Source organism: Oryctolagus cuniculus, chromosome 21, assembly GCF_964237555.1.
Source record: "Oryctolagus cuniculus chromosome 21, mOryCun1.1, whole genome shotgun sequence".
Taxonomy (NCBI): domain Eukaryota; kingdom Metazoa; phylum Chordata; class Mammalia; order Lagomorpha; family Leporidae; genus Oryctolagus; species Oryctolagus cuniculus.
The window spans coordinates 9,789,516-9,813,813 of NC_091452.1; the positions used below are offsets into that span (position 1 = coordinate 9,789,516).

Below are 24,298 nucleotides of genomic sequence, written 5' to 3' on the forward strand. Positions count from 1 at the left end.
GTGCTTGGGCCCTGCACCCCATGGGAGACCAGGAGAAGCACCTGGCTTCTGCCATCGGATCAGCGCGGTGCGCCGGCCTCAGTGCGCCGGCCGCGGCAGCCATTGGAGGGTGAACCAACGGCAAAGGAAGACCCCTTTCTCTCTGTCTCTCTCTCACTGTCCACTCTGCCTGTCAAAACAAACAAACAAACAAAAACAAACAAAAAACCAAAAAAACAAGCAACTGTTAGCATCGTCACCGTCCATGATTACCTGAAAGAAAAGAAAACATGGTAGGAGGAAGTTTCAACACAAGGATGTGGTCTCTTATTCTGGATTCAGCCTTTCCTCTGGTATTCTGCAGATCAAACCAACTCTTTGACAGACCTGATACAATGTTTATTTTCCCCAAAGAGTACTCAGTGCCACCTCAGAGGGTGGCATTGCCCTCTGGGGGGCCGGCCCTGTGTAAGACTCCGCCAGCGGCCAGCGGCATCTGCCTCCTGCCTGGCTCCCCACACACTGCGCAGCACTTCCGGAAACTCCCACACCTCAGAAGTGCGGACGGATCTGACAGTGACGTAGCTCCCTGTGTTATTCCAAAGTGAGCCCATCCAGGCAGGGTTTATTTTATTTATTTTTTAAAATGAAATGGTTCTGTTTTTGTTTGTGTTCTAATCAAAGATTTTTTTAGATGCCCTTTAATTGGCTTATGTAAGAATTACGTGAAATGTAGCAAGCACACCTCTGCCCAAGGCAGATGGGGGGACTTGGGATCTTAGCCCTCCCACATGTCAGTTTGATTGTACAAGGTTTCTGTGCCGTCCTCCGAGACGATACCCATCAGCCCACGTGAGAGGCCAGACCTGGTGAGCTGTGCGGCAGAGCTTGCCCGCGGCAGCTGCCTGCAGGCGATGGAGTGTTCTTGAATGAACGGACCTGTCCAGACTCTTCACAGTTCCTGCTTCGGGCGAGAGTTGCCTGTGCTACGTACGGAGAGACGCTGGAGGCCCTCTGTCCTTCTCCCCGGAGGCCGATGTGGGAGGCCGCCTGTCCTCGGGGTGGGGGGGGCTGTGGAGAGAGGCTCTCGCGTGGCCTCCGAGGAAGCAGTGGCAGTCCCCCTCAGAGCTGCTGCACACAGACCTGGGCCGGAGCGCTCGGCCGCATTCCTCACTGCCCCGCCCGGTCTCTGCCTGCTTTCCCACCCTCCCTCCTTGGTTTGGGGCCGCAGAGCGGAAGGCACAGCGAGCCTTTACCCTCTCCACTGGTCTTTCTGATGACCTTGGTACCCCCAGGACTCAGAGGAACACCAGACCCTGGACTCCTTTGGTTCCTGAGCTTCAGTTGAAAAGAACGTGTCAGCCCTCGTGTCTTAGAATCGGTCTCCGAGGTTTGTAGAGTCTGGGCAACCCGGGGGAGGGCTGCAGCAGTGCGCAGGCGCCTCAGGTCGGCTGGGACGGTCCAGGATCGTCGCCCGCTCCGTTCTGCCGAGTTCTCTGTGGTGACTGCAGTGTTCTCAGAACGGATTGTCCAGCAGTGGCATGGAGTACGTTGAGTACTCTTTGGGGAAAATAAACATTGTATCAGGAGTTGGTTTGATCTGCAGAGTACCAGAGGAGAGGCTGAATCCAGAATAGGAACAAGAGACCGCATCCTTGTGTTGAAACTTCCTCCTACCACGTTTTCTTTCAGGTAATCGTGGACTGTGACGATGTTAGCAGTTGCTCTCTTAACACGAGCTTTGTAACTAGTTTTTTTTTTTTTTTTCTTTTTAAAATAAAGCCATTTTAATTAATTGAGAGGCAAAGAGAGAGAGGGTGGGAACCAGAAGGAGCGTGCTTCTACCTGCAAGTTTATTCCTCCAAAGAACTACAGCAGCTGGGGCTGGGCCAGGGCTGAAGCTGGGAGCGGGGACTCAATCCACATCCCCAGGTGGGTGGGGTGGCAGGAACCCAGTTATCTGAGCCGTCCCCACTGCCTCCTAGAGGGTACATTAACGGGGAGCTGGAGTCAGGAGCTGCTGTGGGGAACTGAACCCAGGAATCCTGGTAGGGAAATGAGTCAGCCACGGGGCTCCATGCTTGTCCTCATAGCTGGGACTTTCTTCCTGATCTGCAAGATCCATTTCTCTTGCTGATATTTGTGCCTTGATGGCTTTAGGAAGTTTGTGGAATGGGCGACTGTCCCCAGAGAAAAACAAAACATAAAACCTTTCCCTGCCCGGAACCCATCAGCAGATAGATGCACACACACCTCCCATTGAGCAAAACGGCTCCCTTTTTGGCAGCGGAAACGGTTTCCTTGGTGCCGCGCTTTTCAGCTCGCCTGCTCCTGAAGCCAGCAGCGACCGCGGGCTGGGCACTCAGTTCAGGGGAAGTGACGCGCATAGTAGGTATCAGATGGGTCTGGGGATAGAAGAAGCAGTTGGGTCAAAGCCCCGTAGGCTGCCTTTCCGTGACAGAGCTGTTCACACTTGGGTGAGAGAAGGCCTCGAGTCCTCCTACACAGGTGCGGAAATGAACCAGACGGTCTGGCTCGGTGGGCAGCTCAGCCGCCTCCACATCCTTGTTTGCCTTGCCCTCAGAGTGACTGGCAGATCTCTAGGACTCCAGACTCCGTGGTGCTAGACAGCAACAAACTGGAGCCCCTCCCTCTCTGGGGCTTGTTCCCTTAGAGATGAGCAAGCGTGGACTCGCCTTTGACCGTGACTTGATGGGCAGCTCCGGGAGAGCCCGGTTCTCGTCCCACTTCTCTAAGCACCTGCTTTTCTTTCTTTTCTTTTCTTTTTCTTTCTTTCTTTCTTTTTTTTTTCTTTTCCTTTTTTTTTTTTTTTTTTTTTTTTTTTTTTTTTTTGACAGGCAGAGTGGACAGTGAGAGAGACAGAGAAAAAGGTCTTCCTTTACTGTTGGTTCACCCTCCAATGGCTGCTGTGGCCGGTGCACTGCGCTGATCCGAAACCAGGAGCCAGGTGCTTCTTCTGGTCTCCCATGGGGTGCAGGGCCCAAGCACTTGGGCCATCCTCCACTGCACTCCCGGGCCACAGCAGAGAGCTAGCCTGGAAGAGGGGCAACCGGGACAGAATCCAGCGCCCTGACCAGGACTAGAACCTGGGGTGCTGGTGCCACAGGCGGAGGATTAGCCTATTGAGCTGTGGCGCCGGCCCAGCACCTGCTTTTCTTCTTTGAGCCCTTCCTTCCTTATATTTTTATCTATTTATTTTCATTTTGTTTCAAAGGCAGAGAGAGTAAGAGAGAGTGAGTGTGTGTGTGTGAGGGAGAGAAGTCCTCCATCCCCATTTGACGCCACAAATGCCTGCAACAGTCAAGGCTGGGTCATGCTAAAGCCAGGAACCCGGAACTCAAGTCCGGGTCTCTCACATGGGTGGCAGAGCCCAAGGACTTGAGCTGTAATCTACTGCCTCCCAGCATCAGCCTTCTTGTGTTAGCAGGAAGCTGAATTTCCAGGAAGCAGAGTAGCCAGGGCTGGCACCCAGCTCTGACAGGGGCTGCGCTTGTCCCAGGTCGTGAGTTAACTGTTGAGCCACACGAAGAAGCCAGACGTGCCATTTCCCTGTTAGACTGTTTGCTGCCAGCCTAGGCTTTTGTTGGGAGCTCACGGAGGTTAACTGTCTTTTCTCTGGTCCCTTCCAGAGTAAATGTGTCAAATACTGGCCCGATGAGTATGCTCTAAAAGAATACGGTGTCATGCGTGTTAGGAACGTCAAAGAAAGTGCCGCTCATGACTATACCTTAAGAGAACTTAAACTTTCGAAGGTCGGACAAGTAAGTATATTGTCGTATTTTAGAGGCCGGGGCTCGTGGTGTGCAGTGGTCCAGGGTCCTGCAGCTACGCTTGTGTGCGTGCACTCCTGCCTGGCTTCACACATTGATTAAGTAGCCGTTGTTGGGATACCTTCTGTGTGCCAAGCACAGTCAGGCACTCCTGGTGCATGTGAACGAGACAGGCATGGCTGTGCCCTCCCAGTGCCTGGGGAGAAAGGACATTTAGAGTAAATTGAGCTCCCTGAGTTCAGTCTGTAGGGGCCCAGGGTGGTTGGTGTGTTCCTGAGTGACTGGGGCCTTGAGATGGAGTCCGTGGGGCAGGTCTCTCTCAGAGCTGATGTTCCAGGGTGGCCCCTAAACCAGGCAGCTCCACTGTCAGGGAGTGAGAGACCTGCCCCCAGAGTGGCTGCATGTCCACGCCCTGCACCTTGGAAAACGGTCAACAAGGTCTCTGCCCTAATTCTTCCTTCCTGGGCAGGGTGGAGCTTATGTGATGTTGCATGGCAGTGCTTTAGAGAAAATATAAAATTCTGTACAAAATAGAAACCACATTACCAGGATTCAGGAGAAACCAGCAGTCTTCCATCAGCACCTGCACCCAGGGTGCCAAACTCCTGGGCCAGTGTGCTACTGCAAAGGAGCTACGCGGGGAGGTGGCGGGGGGTGTGGGGGGTGTCCTGACAGCTACTCAGAAACCCGTGGTGATGAGAAGATGGGGCATTTGTCAACAGAACCGAAGATAAGCGTCTCCGGCACCTCGGTCTCTCATTTCTGCTTGGCAGCTACCTTTGTAATTGTCGCTTGCCTTGGGTTGTCCCCAGATATGCAGGGACTGGGTAGCCATGACTAGTGCCACTGCAGTGACCTGGGCTGGGCTGAGCACAGACATAATCCCCCTTGTCTCCTGCAGTCTCGGGGCCTTCGCTGTCTCTGTTTGCGATCCCTGTCCTCAGATCAGCCCTCGGGTGCTGGCCAGTGGCAGTGTGCCGCTGAGCTGTCCGTCCCCACAGTGGTATAGAGAGGCGGCGAGAGAGAGGTGATTCTTCACATTTTGCACATGGAGACATTGAGGCTCAGAGCTGCCCAAGGGCTGGAGTGAGTGTGAATATCTGGGGTTTGAGCCTAAACCTCCCCACCCGACTCCCAAAGTCTGTCTGCTTGGCTTCTTGGCACGGGAGCGCCCTGGAGACTCAAGTGGGCCTTTAGGTGGCGACTGAGCGCCGCTGGGCCCGCCAGCACCGGTGACTTCCGTAGCAGGTGGGAAAGCTCAGAACCGGGCGGCTCCTCCACCCCTTGATTTATTTAATTCGGTTCTGGTTTTTCTTGGCTCTACTCCAGGGGAATACGGAGAGAACGGTCTGGCAATACCACTTTCGGACCTGGCCGGACCACGGCGTGCCCAGCGACCCCGGGGGCGTGCTGGACTTCCTGGAGGAGGTCCACCACAAGCAGGAGAGCATCATGGACGCCGGCCCGGTCGTGGTTCACTGCAGGTGACAGCCCCTGCCCCTCCTGCCGCAGCCTGTGCCTGCCCCCCAGGGCTGCTTTCACCGGCCATCCCTGGCAGTTTACCTGTGCTTAAGGCCTGAACAGGCTGCAGTAGGGATGCTCGCTTCCTACAGACCCTGCAGGACTGCGGGGTCGGGCTGGTGGGCGGGCTGGACACAGCCCTTGTTCTCACCGACGCCCCGTCTAGTGCTTCTGACTACGTTTTCTTTTGAAATCCAGTAATTTAGGGTCCATCTCTTTGTGATTCTGTTCTCTTCCGCTGAGGAAGTAAGAGATGAAGGGTGTTCACCGAGTTAGTGGAAAATGCATGTTCTAAAATGCTGTGTGTAGATTTCACAATTTTTCTTTGCACCCAAGGAAACTTATCTTTTAGCTCCACTTCCCACAAACTTTTTGATGTCCCCTCACGTATTTTCCCCGACCCTGTCCTTGTGCTTATTTGCTTCAAAAGATTCCAACTGCTTCGTGCCGAGGCCTTTGATGGAAGCCGAGCCCTGCACCAGAATGTGCTGGCTGCTGGTATCCAAGTCTGCGCTTCGTGATTGTACTTGGGGAAGTCTGATTTCCTAATCTCATTTGTGTGTTGGACAAGTAGATGTGTGAGAGGACTTACTTGTTCTGTTTTTTAAAAAACTGCCATTTATTGTCCTAACCTCTGAATTAAGTGCTTTTCCTACATTATTATTTTTTAAAAAAAATTATTTATTTGAGAGGCAGAGTTACAGAGTAGCAGAGGCGGAGAGAGAGAGATCTTGCATCTGCTGGTTCACTCCCCAAATGGTTGCAAGGGCGGGAGTTGCGCTGATCTGAAGCCAGGAGCCAGGAACTTCTTCCTCGTCTCCCACATGGGTGCAGGGGCCCAAGGACTTGGACCATCTTCCAGGCCACAGCAGAGAGCTGGATTGGAAGTGGAGCAGCCGGGACTCGAACTGGCACCCATATGGGATGCCGGCACTGCAGGCTCAGTGCTACCTGCTACGCCACAGCGCCGGCCCCCCTCCATTATTATGTCTTATCCTCACCGTAGTCTGTGAAGCATTGCTGTTGTCCCCATTGCACAGGAGGGGACACTGCAGGGCTTGCCTCAGGCACACGGTACTGGAGAAGTTGGGCTTTAAGCCCTGGTTGGCTGATGGCAAAGCTCTGTGTTCGTTGCTAATATATCTTCAGATATAAACATACTATGTTATAAGTACTCCCAAGAGCAGATATTGTTTCTGTTAATATTAATAGCTTGGTTTTTGGGTATAAAACTCCCGTGAGTGATTCCACTCTCCCTGCGTCTTGTCCTTCTGCCCACAGTGCTGGAATCGGCCGGACAGGGACGTTTATTGTGATTGATATCCTTATTGACATCATCAGAGAAAAAGGTAGGTCTCCCGGAGGGCCAGAAGCTGCAGCTCCGGCTGTTAGTTCCTGGAAGGAAGGCGCTGGGGAAGGGAATTCGAATGTGAAAGCGTCTCACGGAAACGGGCTGGCACTTCTGCTTTCAGTTCACGTGAGAACGGAAGTTGTGCTGTGTGAGCTTTTGGCCTCAGATGCAGCCCAGGAGCTGAGGACCCTACTGCCACGGCCTTTGTCGTGAAGGCAGTGGTGGGTTCCTACCCAGCTCCCGAGTGCTGGCTTACAGGACTGGAAAGGGGAGTCGGAATCCTGGTGTCTGACACGTTGCCGTCTTCCTGGGTCGCTGGGGTTGGGCCACAGCCCAGGGGAACGTGCTCAGCTCGCACCTTAGCGAATCTGCCTCCTCTCGCATCTGCTAAGAGCTGGATGTGGACGAGCTTCTCGCTGACCCTGCAGTCTCCTAATGCTTCGTGGTGGTTGGTTGCTTTGCAGGTGTTGACTGTGACATTGACGTGCCCAAGACCATTCAGATGGTGCGGTCTCAGAGGTCAGGGATGGTGCAGACAGAGGCGCAGTACCGCTTTATCTACATGGCTGTCCAGCATTACATTGAAACACTACAGCGCAGGATCGAGGAGGAGCAGGTACAAGCCAGGAGGGGCTGGCGTGCAGGTTTTCACATCCTCTCCGGGCAGCCTGGGGGTGCTTTCCTCCTGAGCGGGGCCCCAGGCTCTGATAGGCACCTGTGCTTATTTGGGGGTGGAAACAAGTACCCACCTAGAAGGGCTTCCTGGAAGCAGTAGTTAGTTGCCACTCTGTTTGGTACAGAGGCACCCAGGGAGGGGCCCGCCAGGTGGAGCAGCTGCCGTGCCATGCCTGCGATTTTCCCAGGCTCACGTGGCAAGCTCAGCCCTCAAAGCCTTGGTGTTTCCAACCTGTTCCAGCTTTGATCCAGGCCATGTTTATTCTGATTCCATCTTCTAAAATGAATGCCTCACTCTTAATAGCGCACAGTGGTTTGAACTACTAATTTGGTCTAGTTGGAAACAGTGAAATTTCAGTTTTAATAAGCTGTGCATAATGAAGAAGGATGCGGAATTGGCACCTTTCCATTTGAAGCTTTTCATAACAGACACAAAACTGTGTTAATGAGGAACCTGCTGAAACGAGAGGAGGGAGGAGAGGACTGCTCCTTTGGGGAGCTGTGCCCGCCCCCTCTCCGAGCCCCCTCAGCCCTGTTGCTGTGCTGCAGATGGGGAGACGTCTAAACATCAGTGCCATTTGCCTGCTCCTCTCTGTTTAGTGCCTTCCAGAAAACTGTGTCTCAAACAGGGACCCGCCACCTACTTGAAATATCCAGTGGGATAGCAGCCACGCTGTCAATGTTGGCTTAGCCAGCGTAAGGCACCTGTGAATGAGTGTAGTGAATTCTCAGTCCACAGGGAGACACTGGATTGTTTAATTGTACAGAAGCAGCATATATAGAGAGGTCTGGGGCCAAATAATTAACAAGATCCCAGTTGTCATTTTATTTTTATTTCTTTTCTTTATTTGCATTTTATTTGAAAAACAGAAGGATAGAAAGAGACACAGAGACAGAGCTCTTCTATCCACTGGTTCACTCCCCAAACGCCCTCAACAGCTGGGTTTTCGCCAGACTGAGACCAGGAGGCTGGGGCCCCGTCTGAGTCTTGCGCGTGGGCAGCAGGGACCCAGGGACTGGAGTCATGCCCTGCTGCCCTGCAGGGTGTGCGTTGAGCAGGCTGATGCGGGCCGTGAACATGTTCCAAATGGTGCCTCCACAGCAGCGTCAAACGTCGCCCCAAGCTTGCGATGAGATACTCAGATGGCATCTGTCAGTTACGTGACACGTGCCTTCCAGTTGCTGAGGCCAGCCATAGTTTAAGGAGAAAGTTACGAAAGACTGTTAATCAGAGAATGTAGCACAGCCGCTACGTGTTGAAAACCATTCCGAAGGGTCTTGAAGCACACATTTAACCTTGCTCAGAAAAGTAGGGCTAAAGTGTAAGGACTCATTTCTTTTAGAAACTTAGAAGACTCTAGAAGATTTTTATTCTTGTTAGGAGGATTGAGGGTCTTCTTATTACCATAGGTTCTCCCTGACCCTAAAGCTAAAGTTTTGAGTTGGATTTAGGAACTAGTTTAAAAAAAAAAAAATCTTCATTGCTACCTTTTTCTTGGAAGGGTTGTGGCTGGTAGAGGTCAAAAGCAAAACATAGTCCTTAGTACTTTAAAAACATTTTTTATTTATTTATTTTCATTTTATTTGAGGCAGAGAGAGACAAAAAGAGTAAGAGAGATCGTCCATCCTGTGGTTCATTCTTAAATGCCTTTCACAGTCAGGGCTGGGCAAGGCTGAAGCCAAGAGTCTGGAACTCAGTCTCTGCCAGATGGTGGCAGGAACCCGAGCACTGGGGCCGTCCTCTGCTGCCTCCCTGGCTCACATTAGCAGGGAGCTGGATGGGAAGTGGAGTAGCTGGGACTTGAGCTAGGCGCGCTGACATGGCGTGTGGGCGTCCCAAGCAGCAGCTTAGTTGCTGCACCCTTAATAATTCAGGTGTTACAGAATATGGAATGGGCAAAGTAACAGTCCCAGTAATCCTGCCTCTAAAGTGCTTGCAGTCATCATGCAGCCAGTGCTTTTTGGGTGTTGATATTGTTGGTGCTAGGTTAATAAGCATATTAACTACTGTTTTTACATGGGCCTTTGGGCTTTTTTTTTTTTTTGTAAAGGTTTGTTTATGTATTTGAAAGTTGGAGTTACACAAAGAGAGAAGGAGAGACAGAGAGAGAGAGAAAGAAGTCTTCCATCCACTGTTTCACTCCCCAGCTGGCCACAATGGCCAGAGCTGTGCCTATCCGAAGCCAGGAGCCAGGAGCTTCTTCCAGGTCTCTCATGCCGGTGCAGGGGCCATCTTCTGCTGCTTTTCCAGGCCATAGCAGAGAGCTGGATCAGAAGTGGAGCAGCTGGGACTCGAACTGGTGCCCACAAGGGATGCTGGCACTGCAGGTGGCGCCTTTACTTGCTATGCCACACACAGCACCAGCCCCATTCATTGGCTTTTTTTTTTTTTAAATGGGCAGGAGATCTATTTTATTTTATTTTATTTTATTTATTTATTTTTATTTAATGAGCATAAATTTCCAAAGTACAGCTTATGGACCACAATAGCCTCCTCCCCCCTGTATCTTCCCTCCCACCCACAACGCTCCCCTCTCTCACTCCCTCTCCCCTTCCCCTTCACATCAATTCATTGGCTTTTAAAAATGGGATCCTATAACTTGTTGCTCTCTGTGTTGGACCATTTTAATCAGTCTAGGAACTCGCAACCTAGTTTGTGGAAAAGAAGTATCTTCAGTTAGGTTTTAGTGGCAGTCTGAAAACCCACCAAGTTTTTCTTTTTTAAGATTTATTTGAAAGAGTTGAAGAAAGAGAAGAGGCAGAAAGAGAGATCTTCAATCTGCTAGTTCACTTCCCAGATGACCACAATGGCCAGCGGTGGGCCAGGAGCTTCTTCTGGGTTTCCCATGTGGGTGGCAGGGGCTCAAGTACTTGGGCCATCTTTTTTTTTTTTTTGACAGGTAGAGTTAGCGTGAGAGAGGGGGGGTCTTCCTTTCCATTGGTTCACCCCCAAAATGGCCATCACAGCCGGTGTGCTGTGCCGATCCAAAGCCAGGAGCCAGGTGCTTCCTCCCGGTCTCCCATGCAGGTACAGGGCCCAAGCACTTGGGCCATCCTCTACTGTACTCCTGGGCCACAGCAGAGAGCTGGACTGGAAGAGGAGCAACCGGGACAGAATCTGGTGCCCCAACCGGGACTAGATCCCAGGGTGCCGGCACTGCAGGCAGAGGATTAGCCAAGTGAGCCACGGTGCCAGCCGTGGGCCATCTTCTGCTACTTCTCCCAGGCCATTAGTAGGGAGCTGCATCAGAAATGGAGCAGCCAGGACACGAACCGGCACCCATATGTGATGCTGGTGTTGCAGGTGACAACTTGACCCACTATGCCGCAATGCCAACTCCTTCATTTATTTCAAGGCTTTTCCCCTTTATAAAACAAGCCAGGGGGCTGGTGTTGTGGTGCAGCAGGTTAAGCTCCCACTTGGGTGCCTGCATCCCAGATCAGAGAGCAGGTTTGATCCTGGCTGTTGCGTTTCTGATCCAGCTCCCTGCAGATGTGCTTGGGAGGCAGTGGATGATGGCTCAAATACCCGGGACCCCATGTGGGAGACCCCAGTGGAATTCTTAGCTCCTGGCTTTGGCCTGGCCACCCCCTGCCTGTTGCAGCTGTTTGGGGAGTAAACCAGCAGATGGAAAATCTAGCTTCTCTCTCTCTCTCTCTCTCTCTCTGTTGTTCTGTTGCTCTGCCTTTCAAGTGGATGAAAACAAACATTTAATTAAAGGGAAGAAGTCAAGTGTAGCAGGGACAGCTAAGTTCCCCTTTGACCCTTACCCCTGCATCCCCCGCATTCCATGCCTGAAACCCTCAAGCAGTCACTAGCCTTGCAGTCTCTTTTTAGATGATAAAACACGGGTACCTGTAAACTGTGGATTTCATTTAGTCAGTTCGGAACATTTGCCCAGATGGCATCACACTGCTTGACTGTTGTGGGACTTGTGTTTTGCACTTAGCATTGTTTATGAAATGTGTTTTCATAAACAGTGTTTTATGGAGCCTGTGTTGTTGCTCTTCACTGCCACATTTGACTTCGCCGTGTGAATGCATCGCGTTCCTCTGTCCTGTCAGTGGGCCTTGTCAAGAATGTCCTGTCCCACACCACAGCTCGTGCAGGCTCACGGGCAGGGGTTCCTGGAGAAGCAGCTGGTCAGGGTTGTGAGCTCTGCGCCTTTCGGTTTTGCTGCCTGCTGAGTTCCTAGAACTACTGCCTGGAACGGTGCGCCACAGCGCTGGTGCCCGCTTCCCTCCTTCGCGGTGCGTGGAAGCTCCCGCGTCTACGCAGTGTTTGATGGGGCTGCACTCCCACAAGGAAGGTAACATTATGGGATGCTGCTCACTTGACAGATGAGATTTTCAGAATTGGCTGTGTTTAGGGAAAAGTTAGAAAAGAATAAATCATCTACCCAAGAGTTCTGGAAGTGTAGTTCACTCTGTGTCTGAAATGAGACACCTTGCTACTGGTCGTCTTTGCCCCGCCCCCAGGTATGGTTAGAGCCAAAACTGAATAACTAAAGGAGCTTGGGTCTTTTCTGGGGGTGAGGGGAGGAGAGGGTGGAGTGCCTTATTGTTTCTAGTGAGAGTGCAGCCGTTAGACGCCTCTCCCAGCCGTCTGCCGGGAAATCGTTACATGCGCCACCAGTGACCGGGTGCCAACGCGGCAGAGAAGGTGTGAGCTCCCCTTGCTCAGCTACAGGTCCTGAGGTTCAGTACCGCAAGGCGGGAACGTCGGACGCTCCGTGCTTTGGAGTGGAGTGGCTGCCGCGCACTTGGCGCTCACGCGGTGTGTTTACCTTGAGGTGCATTCCGGAACCATCAGGTCTACGTCAGCATCCTCAGGGCTCTGGCCTGTCTGGCTTTCTGTGGCTCTTTTTAAAATTTCTTGGTGAAATGCCTGTTTTGATTCTTTCTTCCTTTACAAAAGTCACAGTCCCTCATACGTGTGCTCTTCCGACTTTCAGAAAAGCAAGAGGAAAGGGCACGAATACACAAACATCAAGTATTCCCTCGCCGAGCAGACAAGCGGGGATCAGAGCCCCCTCCCGCCCTGTACCCCCGCGCCTCCCTGTGCGGAGTAAGTAGTGAAGAAGGAAGTTCTTACCGGAACGGAGGTTTTTGAAAAGCCTTTGCCGCTCTCGCATCTCTCCGGCACACGGTGGTGTTGCCTGGTGACCCGTGTGTCGGTGACGGCGGGTTCTGTGGGTTGACTCGGGACCACACGGGGGGCTTGCAGAGTTCACAGAAAATGCTTACTGTGGGGAGAAAAACAAGTGATGCATAGATTTCAGCAGTTTTTTATGCCAGAATAGACTTTTCCTTTAATTCCATTTTAAAAGAAAGATTTACTTATTTGAAAGGTAGACGGACAGAGATTAATTCCATTTTCCATGGACGTTTTAAAAAGTTCTCTCGTAAGTGTATCAGGCAGTGGTTTTCCAGGGAGAATCTTGAGTTTTCTTTTGTTGATGTGGGAATCATTGCTGAGGAGGGTCACGTCCCCTCTGACATGTTACGACTCTGCTAATGAAGAGTAAATAAATCAACAGTGCGTACATCAGTGCACTCATGGCCTGTCAGTTTCCCACCAGTAGCAGAAATGTACTTTGGGTATTTAAACCAGACATCAGCAAGCTACAGCTCAGAGGCCAAATCTGGTTTTTTCTGTGTAGCCTGTGACTGGGTTTTAAAGAACAATACGCGACAGAAACTGCATGGCCTACCGAGCTGAAAATATGCACTCTTGTTCTTTCCAGAAAACTTTGCCACTCCTTGTTTAAACTAAAACATGATAGGAAGACATTCCGTTATATTGATTACAGGCATGACAGTTCTAAGTTGTTATTTTCATATGTATTCTGAAGTCACTCTTCAGTATAACATTTACTTTTTATTTTCCCCTGAGAGTCTTGTCTCTCTTTGAATCTGATGTGGAATTTTAAAGCCCTGCTGACTTTAATATTCTGTACAAGCCTGTTAGGTCGCATCTGGAAGGCTTGCGTTTCCACTTACTTTCTGTTTCCGTTGAAATGAAATTACATAGCGGAAGGATTCTCTCCTCCAAGCTGCCCCTCCTGCTGCCTGCTTTTCTGTGTCCCGTGGATGGGCTGGGGGAGCTGGCATTTTAAATCGCGCTCTGCAGAAGTTTGCCGAGGATCCGGAGCGTCAGGTCTCTGAGTCCTTGCCAGAAAGCTGTCTCCTCACGTCGGCCTCACAGAAGCAGCTTGAGCGACTACCCTTATTAGCAGCGGCAGCCCCGGGGCTGGCAGCCTCTCTGTCTGTCATCCTCCTTGTGGGGTGCACAGTCCTGGAGCCCCTGCAGGCTGGCACCCACACTGCGGGGCTCTCTGCCCTGCCTGCCTGCTCTGATCTCTCCCTGCGCTCAGAAATGAATTTGGGCTCCTGGATGCCTCCCAGCGCTCGGAGCCAACATTCCCCTCACGTCACCTGGGTGGATGCTAATGGACCTCCAAGCCTGGCTGCTCCCACACTTTATTTTCTTGGACCTTTGCTTGTTCAGATCCTTCTAGAAATCACTGTGATTCCTTTCTCTCCACCCTGCTTTGCAGTCTGACTCCAGGGCCTCATCCTACAGACTGCTTTGCGCTGCTTGCCTGAAAGACAGCCTGCTTCCATCCCACCCCAGACAGCACCGGGACTTGAGGCTGTCATCGTATCGCTGTGTGTTCATGTCTTGCATCCCTTCCGGGAGTGTCAGCTCGGGGGAGCGGGGACCGTGACTGCATCGGAACTGGTCCCCGTAGGCAGTAGTGTGTGCTTTATGGGTATCTTGTAAGCTTAGGCAGCATGGACTGCACTTCTGTAAATGCCTTCCTTCTTTCCCCCACAGAATGCGAGAAGATAATGCTAGAGTCTATGAGAACGTGGGCCTGATGCAGCAGCAGAAAAGCTTCCGCTGAGCAGAGCCGCCTGGACCTGAGCGCAGAAACCGGTATGGAGACGCCAGTGCTGTCTCCGTTAGCGTCCCGTATGATTTGTGACTGCTTCAGTCCGTACCGGCATGGAATGCCATACACCAGCCTCCTTTTCTCCTCCTTGTATTTCTGTCTCCAAGCTAGATTTAGGTTGGAGTTCATATAAGCATTAAAATCCAATATAGAATGATGTGTGTAAGAAGCAAGGCGGGTACTTATCCCAGGCACAGGGGTTGATGTTGCTGGGAGAGAGTAGTTTTAAAATACACTTCCGTATTTCTTATTTGAAAGACAGAGACAGACAGAGGTCTTTCATTTGCTGGTTCACTGCTCAAATGCCCACAACAGCCTGGAACTCCATCCAGGTCTCCAGGTAGGTGGCAGGCACGTAAGTGCTTGAGCCATTCCTTGCTACCTCCCAGGTGTGTGTTAGCAGCAAACTGGGTTGGAAGCACAGGGGGACTTGAACCCAGGCGCTCTGAAACAGGATGCAGGAGTCCCAGGCGGCATCTTAACGGCAGTGCCAAGCACATGTCCCTAAGAACAATTTTTTTTTAAGATTTATTTTATTTATTTGAAAGGTAGAGTTACAGGGAGGGAAGGAGGGAGGGAGAGAGACTGAGAGAGATCAGTTGATCGTCCATCTGCTGGTTTACTCCCCAAATTGCTGCAATGGCCAGTGCTGTGCCAGGCTGAAGCCAGGGGCCAGGAGCTTCTTCTGAGTGTCCCGTACAGGTGCAGGGGCCCGAGGACTTGGGCCATCTCTGTGAGTCATTAAAACATACGCAATACGCGCTTGGGTCCCTGACTAAGTGCATTAACAGGGAACTGGACTGGAAGTGGAGCAGCCAGGACGCCAACCAGCGCCCATGTGGGCTGCCAGGCATCGCACGTGGCTGCTTAACCTCTGTGCCGCATCGCCGGCTGCCCTAAGAGTGATGTTTGTGAGAGTCGGTTAACCCAAGCTGTGCCAGGGGATGATCTGCTAAGGGACTGGGAAACGTCAGGACACAGCATTGGGTGGTTGGGGGCATCACGGTGCCTGAGTGCTCATCCCAGTTGGCCTCTCACCAGCTGTGAGACACGGGCGCTGGGTGCTCCTGGCCTCTGGCGGTGTCAGCTCCACTCCCTTCCGGCTCTGAAGCTGAGCGCTCATCTCCCTGTGTCCCTCTTCCCTGTCCATCACCTTCTTAGTCAGGGACCCAAGTGCGTATTGCGTATGTTTCAGTGACTCACAGAGTCAGTGCCTCAGGTTGAAACCCCCATTCCAGTGGGAATCTGGGCTCTTTGACACCACCGTGGGCCCCCTCCCAGGGCTCTAAACCACCCCTTTCCCTCAGGCCACTGAGCTGTGTGTTCAAGCCTTAAATGCACACTTCTAAAGTGTAATGCTTTGTCATGCTTCCAGCTGTTTGGAGCTTAAACATTCTAACTTACTTCTCCCCAGCCGTGGACTTTCGTCCTCCCCCTGAAAAGATCAAGGACAGACGTGAGAAAGTCTACGTGAAGAATGAATCTGGGTCGGCAAGGCCGCACTGTGGCTGACTGCCTTTGGATAAGCAAAATTGGAAACCCTTTGAAGACCACCTTACTCTGACTCAACAGTTCATTTCCTTGGATAAGAAGGAATCATCTCTACAATGTAGACATTGTTACATTTTATAGAGTTTTGTTTTAATTGAGGAAGCAGTTCAACTGTGCTCTGTATTTTGCAGGTTATGGGGATTCAAGTTCTAGTTATGGGATATTTTTAAATGTTATTTTTTCTTCTTGTAACCTTAATTTTTTTTTCTTTTGGTGGGGCATGATAGGGCACTTGTAAGAAGAAATAGTTTGGGGAAACTAAGTAACAACACATCCTTGAGAGAGGAGAACACTTTCATTGACCATGTTGCGTTAGTCTGTTTTGTGTTGCTAGAACTGAATCCCACAGCCCGAGTGATTTCTCATGAGCAGAGAGTTCTGCTCTTAGAGTTCTGGAAGAGTGAGGGGCCGCATCTGCGTGTGGTATCGGAACACATGGGAGGTGTCACGTGGCAAAAGGGGGCAAGAACGGGCTGAGCATGCTTTTATGACAAAACCCACTCTCGCAATAACAAGCCCGCCAGCGCGGGCACCTTAATGAACTCAGAAGCGCAGAGACCTCGTGACCCAAGCACCTGCCCCAGGCCCCGCCTCATCACCACTGGGGCTGGGGCTGAGATTTCCAGCACATGAGCGTTAGGGGGCTTGGTCAAGCCTAGCTGTGATCCAGCAGTGGATACTTAGTTTTGATGGCTTTTTCTTTCTTTTTTTTTTTTTTTTTGGCTAAATCAAGCCAATGCCTCAGTCAGTCAGAATTTGACTGTCTTCTTTTACATTGTCATTAAATGATCCTGGAGGGGGGAATCTTGGGAATATATCAATTAGGGTAAGAGCTGTCTTTTCTTCTTAGCCTGTGACCAGTGACCATACAGCTGTTGGCTGCAAAGGTTGTGGTGGGAAAAGGGTGGCCGTATTTTCTTTGCATTTGACTGATTGTCATGTGTTTAGACAAAGGACATCTGTGGGTGACTAGTGTTTTGGTTATACAGTGTTGCTGGCAAACTACCCCAAAACGTGGCGGCTTCACACAGCACCACCCCTCCCCCACATTCTGCTGGTCTTACAGGCGCCGCTGCCGCGCTGGGCAGGTGGCTGAGCCCCTGGGCTGACGGCACCTTTCTCCGCATGCAGCCCCTCTCTGTCCATGTGGTCTCTGCCCGGGAACTCGCCAGCAGGTAGCTGGACCTCTCCCATGGCAGCTCAGAGCTCCCAAGAGTTCCACAGCAGACGCAGCCAGGATTCCTAGGACTTAGGCCCAGAACTGCCACAGCACCGTCCCCCTCCACGGGTAAACCAGTCGTGGGCCCAGCGCAGACTCAGCAGGGGGCACTCCTTGGCAGCCAGCAGTCTCTCAGACCCTCACAGCCAGTGCCATGGGAAACCCTGCGAGGTTAGAGACGCTGAAGCTGTGTGCCCCACTTACACCTAAGCTGCAAGTCCGGGAGAGAGAGAGAGGCCCTTCTAGAAGCTCGCTGAGCCAGTTCTGGCAGCCCTGAGCAGTTTCTGAAGCATTGCTTGGACAAACAGGTCTCCTAAGGAGAGATGTGCTTAGGGGGACGGAGCACCCGCGCGCAGAGCCACCCCGTCCTGTGACACCTGCAGACATGACAGGATGCGAACCTGCTTAGCGCCAGCAGTTTGTGCAGACAGGCTGCAGTGAGGGGGCCCGGGCCGGCCCGGCAGGGCCTCCAGTCAGAGTGCATTAGCTCAGTTCTTGTTTCGGCCAAGCAGTCAGATTTGCTGATGTTCTACCTTAAGTGCCTTCTCCACAGACATCCCTCTTGTGTTGACTGTCCGCCCAGCGAGTGTCTCCTGGGTCAAGACGAGAACACACTGCAGCGGCTTGGCCCGGGAGTCAGCGCCTGCTCAGCCAGGCTCTTTCCGCTTTGGCTCCCGACAGGAAGGACCCAGTCCAGCTCCAGAAGTGGTCCTGGCTGGGGTCTGTAACTCCCTTGAAACCCCGAGGGGGCCTGGGGAGTGCAGTGGCCACCATTTGCACAGCCAAGGCGTTCATTGTGCCCCCACCCAAGGCCCCCGGTACCCGCGGACCTTAGAGCTGCTTCTGAACACAGGTCAGACTGAGCACGTAGTCTTGCGAGGGAGGTGATGAGTACTGTCTTCTTGTCAGGCCTCAGAGAAAGGGCGTGCAGCTCAGTATCGGAGACCAGGATCTCAGTCCTGTCCTTACTGCATTGTCACATGGGATTGTTCTCCGTTCTGCTTCGATTTCACGGCAGTGTTTGGACTCGGACTTTGGAGGGACAAAGTCTTTCACCAGCACCCAAGGGTTTGATCGTACAAATATACCTGCTGCACGAATGCCTCTGCCTGTTGCTTAAGATGAATCGTGTTTGCCCTTGGCACAGAAGTCCCGGATCTTGGCGAGCTTTGTTTGTTACAGGACATTGATTTCACTTGCGTTTCCCCTCTGCGAAGTCAAAGCTGTCATATCGTCACGTCAGCTGGCGCCAAGACAAGATTCGTGGCAGCCCCTAGGTTGCTGAGCTTCGAGGTGTGTTCGGTAAAAGGTGTCGGCAGGTTCTCAGGTGAGGTTGCTGTACGTGGGGTGGATCAGGCAGAGGGGCCGGGAGGATGGGGAGCTCCAGGTGCAGGGTGAAAGGACTGTGGAGGTGGGAGTTCTGAAGAGGTGGTTTCTGAGGAGGTCAAGCGGCCCCGGGGCCAGAGCACAGTCACAGGTGACCAGCTGACCTGGAACATGGGTGTGATAGCTGCGCACTTGCAGCCTACTTCTGGGTTGCTGGCAGACACGAAGTACGCACAGTATCCCATGGCTGGAAGCCCATTTTACAGTTATAAGCCTAAGATTTTATATCTTAGTGAAGACATTATCTGGCATGTGGTATTCAGGTTTTAAAAAGGGTCAAATTTCAGAATCTTCATAGCTTTTTTTTTTAAAAAAAAAGTAAAGGGCGCCTCCGCGTCCAGTGCATGGCCCTCTTGAAACCCAAGGTCCCATCTCCCGTGGACATCAGTGACCTCCAGCCTGGCTGCCTGGGAATGCGGAGCTGCGGGCGGACTTCGCGGAGCCCGAGCCTGCTTTGCAGAGCCCGGTGGCTTTGGAACAGCCAAGAAAAAGGTCAAGATTATCTTTCGGAGTTGTTTTCCTGGGGATTTTAAGAACTGATGGAACAGCCTGGGTGATTTCCGGTTCGGGGGATTGTGGGAAGGTGAGCAGTTGTGAAGTGTTTTGTTGTAGAGTAGTGATCCTTAAGGGAACTGACTGTAGACAGGAACGCACCCCAGCGCAGTTGTTTGCTCCCTGTTGTTGGGGAGTGCAGTTTTACATGGCAAGCACAGGCGCTCCCCGGCTTTGAGATGCCTTTATTAGGAAGTGTGTCAGCCCTTCATTTTGCTACAGTCTTTCCCCTTCTTCCTTTTGAAAACTAAGTTCTGAAATATAGTTTGTTGTCTCTTCCATCACTGAAAAATATGTTCCTTTCTCACTACGGGCAGTTCACACAAGGCAAAAATAGTCAACAGCTGGTTTTAGTGTGTTACGTAACTTTGCTGTGTAGCAAACTAATTTCTACAAGGTTTTCATCCTAAACCTCAAATCATGTAATTAATAATTTGCCTGTTTATTTATGACCTAATTGTGATTCTTTTATTAATAAAAGCTAATGGAAAAGGATCCTTTATTAAGCTGATGACTAGACCTACATTTAATTTTCCTGCAGTGTATGAAGAAGTATTGTACCAGAGTATTAAAAGATATGTAATATTTTATTGATAAATCTATCCTTTAAAAGGAGTACGTTTTAGGATGTCATCATTTTGATGTGAATCATGTAAATGTTGATAATATGCTGTTTATTATACATTTAGTGTTTCCAGAGATTCACCCAATTGCCTTTTTGCCCACGTATATTATGTAGTCTATTTGCAATTGTTTTTTTTTTTTAAAAACAGTGACATTAAAAGAATAGTTTATGTAGAGAAACATTAGTGGATGTTAATTGTCTCCCCACCTGTATTTATGGGTGTTAGTTCAACTGCTTTGCTAGTTACAAAGCTGTATTATCAGAGTAAAAGTGTATTTGTAAACTGTATGGGAACTAAAATTAGGAATAAAACCATTTTCTTATATTGTTGTAATTGTCATTCACTTCATCAGAAATGTCCAGGGGAAATGCGGTCGGGGTCCTTTGACCTTTCACATTAGCAAAATGCTGACGTCATTTTTAAAAATTAATTTGAAAAAACATTTATTTAGTTTATCTGAGAGAGACAGAGGCAGACTGAGAACGCTCATCCCTCCCGGTTTACTCCCGCAGTAGCTAGGGCTGGGCCGGGGCTGGGCCGGGGCTGGGCCGGGGTGACCTGGGAGCCAGCATCTCAGTCCAGGTCTCTCATGTGGGTGGCAGTCACCCCTCCCAGGGTGTGCACTGGCAGGAGGATGGCATCAGGAGTGGAACTGGGACTTGCACGCTCTGGTACGGGGTGTGCGCATCCCAGTCAGGGCCTTGGCTGCCAGGCCAAACAAGCATTTAGCAGCTCCTGTCCAGAGGGTGACTTAGAAACAGAATAAATGGCTCGATTCTCCGGAGTTCATTGAGTGCCTGCTCTCTGGAGAGCTCGAGAAGACAGGATGGAAATTCTGTTTGAAGAACCTGTTGCATCTGGGTCCAGTGTGTAGGAAATGGTTAGAAACCACAGAAGGCTGGCTGTGGGTCTGACGTCCAGGACATCAGCTCTTCCCTGTAGAGTTGACTTAGGCCCCGGGCACACGTGACCACCGTCTCTGACAACAGCGAGGATCAGCATGAGTAGAAAGAAACCATTTTGTACCTAGCAAACTAGAGAGCTGTTAGTTCTGTGTTGTGAATGTCAGGGAGGGGTTGGGTCTCCGCTCACTGTGAGATGCCTCCCTGTCTTTCTCACCTGAGTCCCTGCATTTAATGAGATCCAGACACCCACCTGTGCAGGAATGACAGCGCCGCTTCGGGATGCCAGGCACTGCACCCTGAGTTTCCGGGGGCACAACCCGTAGCGCCCTGCCTTTGGCCTCTGCCCTGCCTCCCGCCTCCCCACGCAGCCACCCACTCCGCACTTCGGTGTCAAACACTTCGCTCGGCACCGTTCTCTTCTCGTGCTTCCTCACCGCCCTTCGTCCATGGTGGCTGCTCTCCAGTGGTCACTTGCACATGCTGATGCTCTTGCTTTCTTTAAAAAAAGATTTCCTTATTTTCATTTCATTGGAAAGGCAGAGAGACAGAGGGAGAGAGATCTGCCATCTACTGGTTCACTCCCCAAATGCTTGCAACAGCCAGGGCTGGGTCAGACCAAGGCCAGGAGCCTTGAAGTCCATCTGGGTCTCCCACATCAGTGGCAGGGGCCCAAGCACTCGAGCCATCATCATTGCTACCTGCAGGGTGTGCATTAGCAGGAAGCTGGATTGGAAGGGGAGGAGCAGGGGCTCCTACCCCGCACGCACTCCGGTGTGGGATGCGGGGCCCAAGTGGCGACTTAGCTGCTGTGCAAAACATCCTCCCCTCGGTGCTTTTTCTTGAAATGCTCTCCCTTCCGATCTTCCCACAGCTGACTTCTGTCATTCAAGTTTCACTCAAATGGCACCTTTCCAAGACACCCTCCTGGGCCACCCTGAGCCAAGGGAGGACTTCTCAAGGCGGTTGGAGCTGTAGGCTCAACAGGATGGGAGGAAATATTCCCAGCACTCTTCTAGCCCGCCAATCTGTTGTTGCCTCCAATTGGTCCAACCCATGTGCAAGCCGGGGGCGGTGCTGTGTAGTGCTGCCCTCTGCTGGGCTCTGTCTCCCAGGCACAGAACAGGGCAGCGTGGTCTGGGGCTGAGGGCGGGAGGCAAACAGAAAAACAGCTGCTGGAGGCTTGCCTTTTAGATTTCAAAAGCAATGTCCTGTTACTTTATTTAAAAGTTAATATATTTGTTATTTATTTGAAAGACAATGACAGAGGAGAGGCGGGGGTGGGGAGAATCTTCCATGTGCTGGGTCATTCCCCGAATGCCCACAATAGCCGGGGCTGGGTCACTCTGAAGTTAGGAGCCAGGCATTCCATCTGGGACGCCCACATGGGTGGCAGAGACCCAGCCACTTGGGCCATCCCCTGCTGCATCCCAGGGCGTGCATTAGCAGGAAACCGGATGGGAACAGACTGAAACCCAGGCACTGTGATACGGGATGCCAGGCCCCGCAACCACTGGGCCCCGGGGCCCTTGTCTTTGAAGCTATGGTCTGGCGCCGAACCGCACGAGCTACACCTGGGACTGTGAGAAACACAGAGACTCAGGCCCCGGCTCCGCAGAATCTGCGCTTCTGATGAGGGGCTGTCCCAGGGGATTTTGTGGGGAGATCAAGGCTGTGGGAGAAGATACCTGTGCTTGGGCCAGTTCTTCTGCGGCATCTGGGACTTGAGAGTCATTGGATAGCACGCAGGCACCGTGATTCCAGGCTGCAGGGTGTGGGGCGATCCCAGCACAGAAGATGAAGACAAGCCTCTTCCCCCAGATGTCTGCAAATAGCTTCAGATATTCTGAGACATCACACCTACCGAAGCCGCATCTGCGAAATCCTAAGCATATGTGAAACCCATCGAACCAGGAGAAGAGAAGGAGAAATGATTTAAAGGAAGCGAACTCTGAAATTAAAGTCTGCTCGGGAAGTGACAGATGTCTGGGTCTTGACAGATTCTGAGACTTGTAGGATTTTTTTTTTCCATTTTCATTCACATGTGTTCGATGGTTGCTTTCTGCATCACCATTATTTTTTTACTCATACTAAAATCAATTTTCTTCTTTAGAAAGGTTTTTTTTTTTAAGATTTGTTTATTTATTTGAGTTACACAGAGAGAGAAGGAGAGGCAGAGAGAGAGAGAGAGAGAGAAGTCTTCCATCTGCTGGTTCACTCCCCAGTTGGCTGCAATGGCCGGAGCTGCGCTGATCCAAAGCCAGGAGCCAGGAGCCAGGAGCTTCTTCCAGGTCTCCCACGTGGGTGCAGGGGCCCGAGTGATATCGGAGATGACCCCCTAGAATATATACGAAAATGTGACCCCTTAGAGTTCCCCAGAAGTCCCATCTGGGGTGCCACATATGCTATCAGAATTTGGGGTGCCATACGATATCACCATATGCTTATTAATAAATCCCCAATATTAATAAGCCTGTGAGGGTTCTTGGCTAATATTTAGAGAAGAATTCTAAATACAGGCATAAATAAACGAGGCAGCATGGTACATTTTAGGCTTTTATTTCATGCGAAAAATGCATAGGAGAGTGAGAGCTTTATCTAAGAGCAGTAAATGGGTTCATTCCGAGCACCAGGAACCAGCCACGTGGAGGAGCATCTAGGCCAGGAAGCCTAGAGCACATGGCCCGAAGGCCACATGCCCTGGAGACACAGGGCTACAGCCAGCCCCCTGCTGGCAAGAGACCAGGGAAGAAGAGAAGGCCTGGACAGTCCAGGCTTTTAACCCACTTCCAAAGGGGAGTGGTTAATTAACCTGATTGGCTGGTGGGCACCCAGGTATGGCCAGGTAGGGGAATGAGGTCACACAGGGACATGGCAAAGGTATCAGGTAGGGCGTAAGGTCACACAGGGGCGTGGCGAAGGCGTGGTCTTCTAGCTCACAAACCTAATTGATTTTAACCTATTTGCCTGCCTACTTCAGGAGGACGTGGGCCGTCTTCTACTACTTTCCCAAGTCATAGCAGAGAACTGGATCGGAAGTGGAGTAGCCGGGACTCGAACAGGCGCCCGTATGGGATGCCAGCACTGCAGATAGCGGTTTTACACAATACGCCACAGCACCCTAGAAAGGTTTCCTTTCTAAAGAAAGGGTTCCTTTGTCTGGAGGCTTGAGATAATGTCTCCTGAGGGTGCAGTGGTGTGAGTTAGACAAACCCCTGAGTCGGGGCACTGACTGTGTTTCTGCATTTGAAAGTACCCGCAGGGTAAGCCGCCATCCCGTATGGGCGCTCTTTCTAGTCCCGGCTGCTCCCTGCTCATGCGCCTGGGAAAGCGGTGGAAGATGACCCTAGTGCTCTGGCCCCTGCGCCCACGGGGGAGACTCAGATGGAGCTCCAGGCTCCTGGCGAGGACCTGGCCCAGCCCTGGCGACCGCGGCCATGTGGGGAGTGAACCAGCAGATGCAAGATCTCCTAGTCGCTTCCTCCGTAGCTCGCCTCGCCTCGGGGCTGTGCGCGGGCAGCGCTCTCGTCCGTGATTGGGTGGTGCGTGGGGGCTGCTCAGGGACAGCCAATCCGGCCCCGCAGCCGCTAGAGGTGGGCGTGGCCGGCCGCGGCCTCTTGGGGGCAGCAGCTGGGCCTCGCGCCCGGCCTCTGTCACCCACGCTGACAGGGACCCTCAGGCCCTGAACACCCCCTCTGCCCCAGGCACTCCAAACATTCGTATTATTAGCCTTTCCCTGACAGCTGCCCGTTGTCTTTGGAACGAGGACCCGGATCCTTACGGCCA

The 24,298-nt window shown here is 51.7% G+C and overlaps 1 protein-coding gene across 4 annotated transcripts in view; it reads left to right on the plus strand.

Annotated features, from left to right (window-relative positions):
* Nucleotides 1-19,932, plus strand: part of PTPN11 (protein tyrosine phosphatase non-receptor type 11) — a 93,175-nt gene extending 73,243 nt beyond the window's left edge. For 2 of the 4 annotated variants that reach the window (XM_008272268.4, XM_008272269.4), the window contains exons 10-16: nt 3,630-3,761; nt 5,088-5,254; nt 6,573-6,640; nt 7,107-7,258; nt 12,273-12,385; nt 14,159-14,260; nt 15,691-19,932. In XM_008272268.4, coding sequence (XP_008270490.1) covers nt 3,630-3,761; nt 5,088-5,254; nt 6,573-6,640; nt 7,107-7,258; nt 12,273-12,385; nt 14,159-14,228 — 702 coding nt within the window. In that variant the 3' untranslated portion in view covers nt 14,229-14,260; nt 15,691-19,932. The remainder of the gene's footprint in view (nt 1-3,629; nt 3,762-5,087; nt 5,255-6,572; nt 6,641-7,106; nt 7,259-12,272; nt 12,386-14,158; nt 14,261-15,690) is intronic. The other 2 variants (XM_008272270.4, XM_051826560.2) reach the window with 1 other exon arrangement.
* Nucleotides 19,933-24,298: the final 4,366 nt, after the last annotated feature.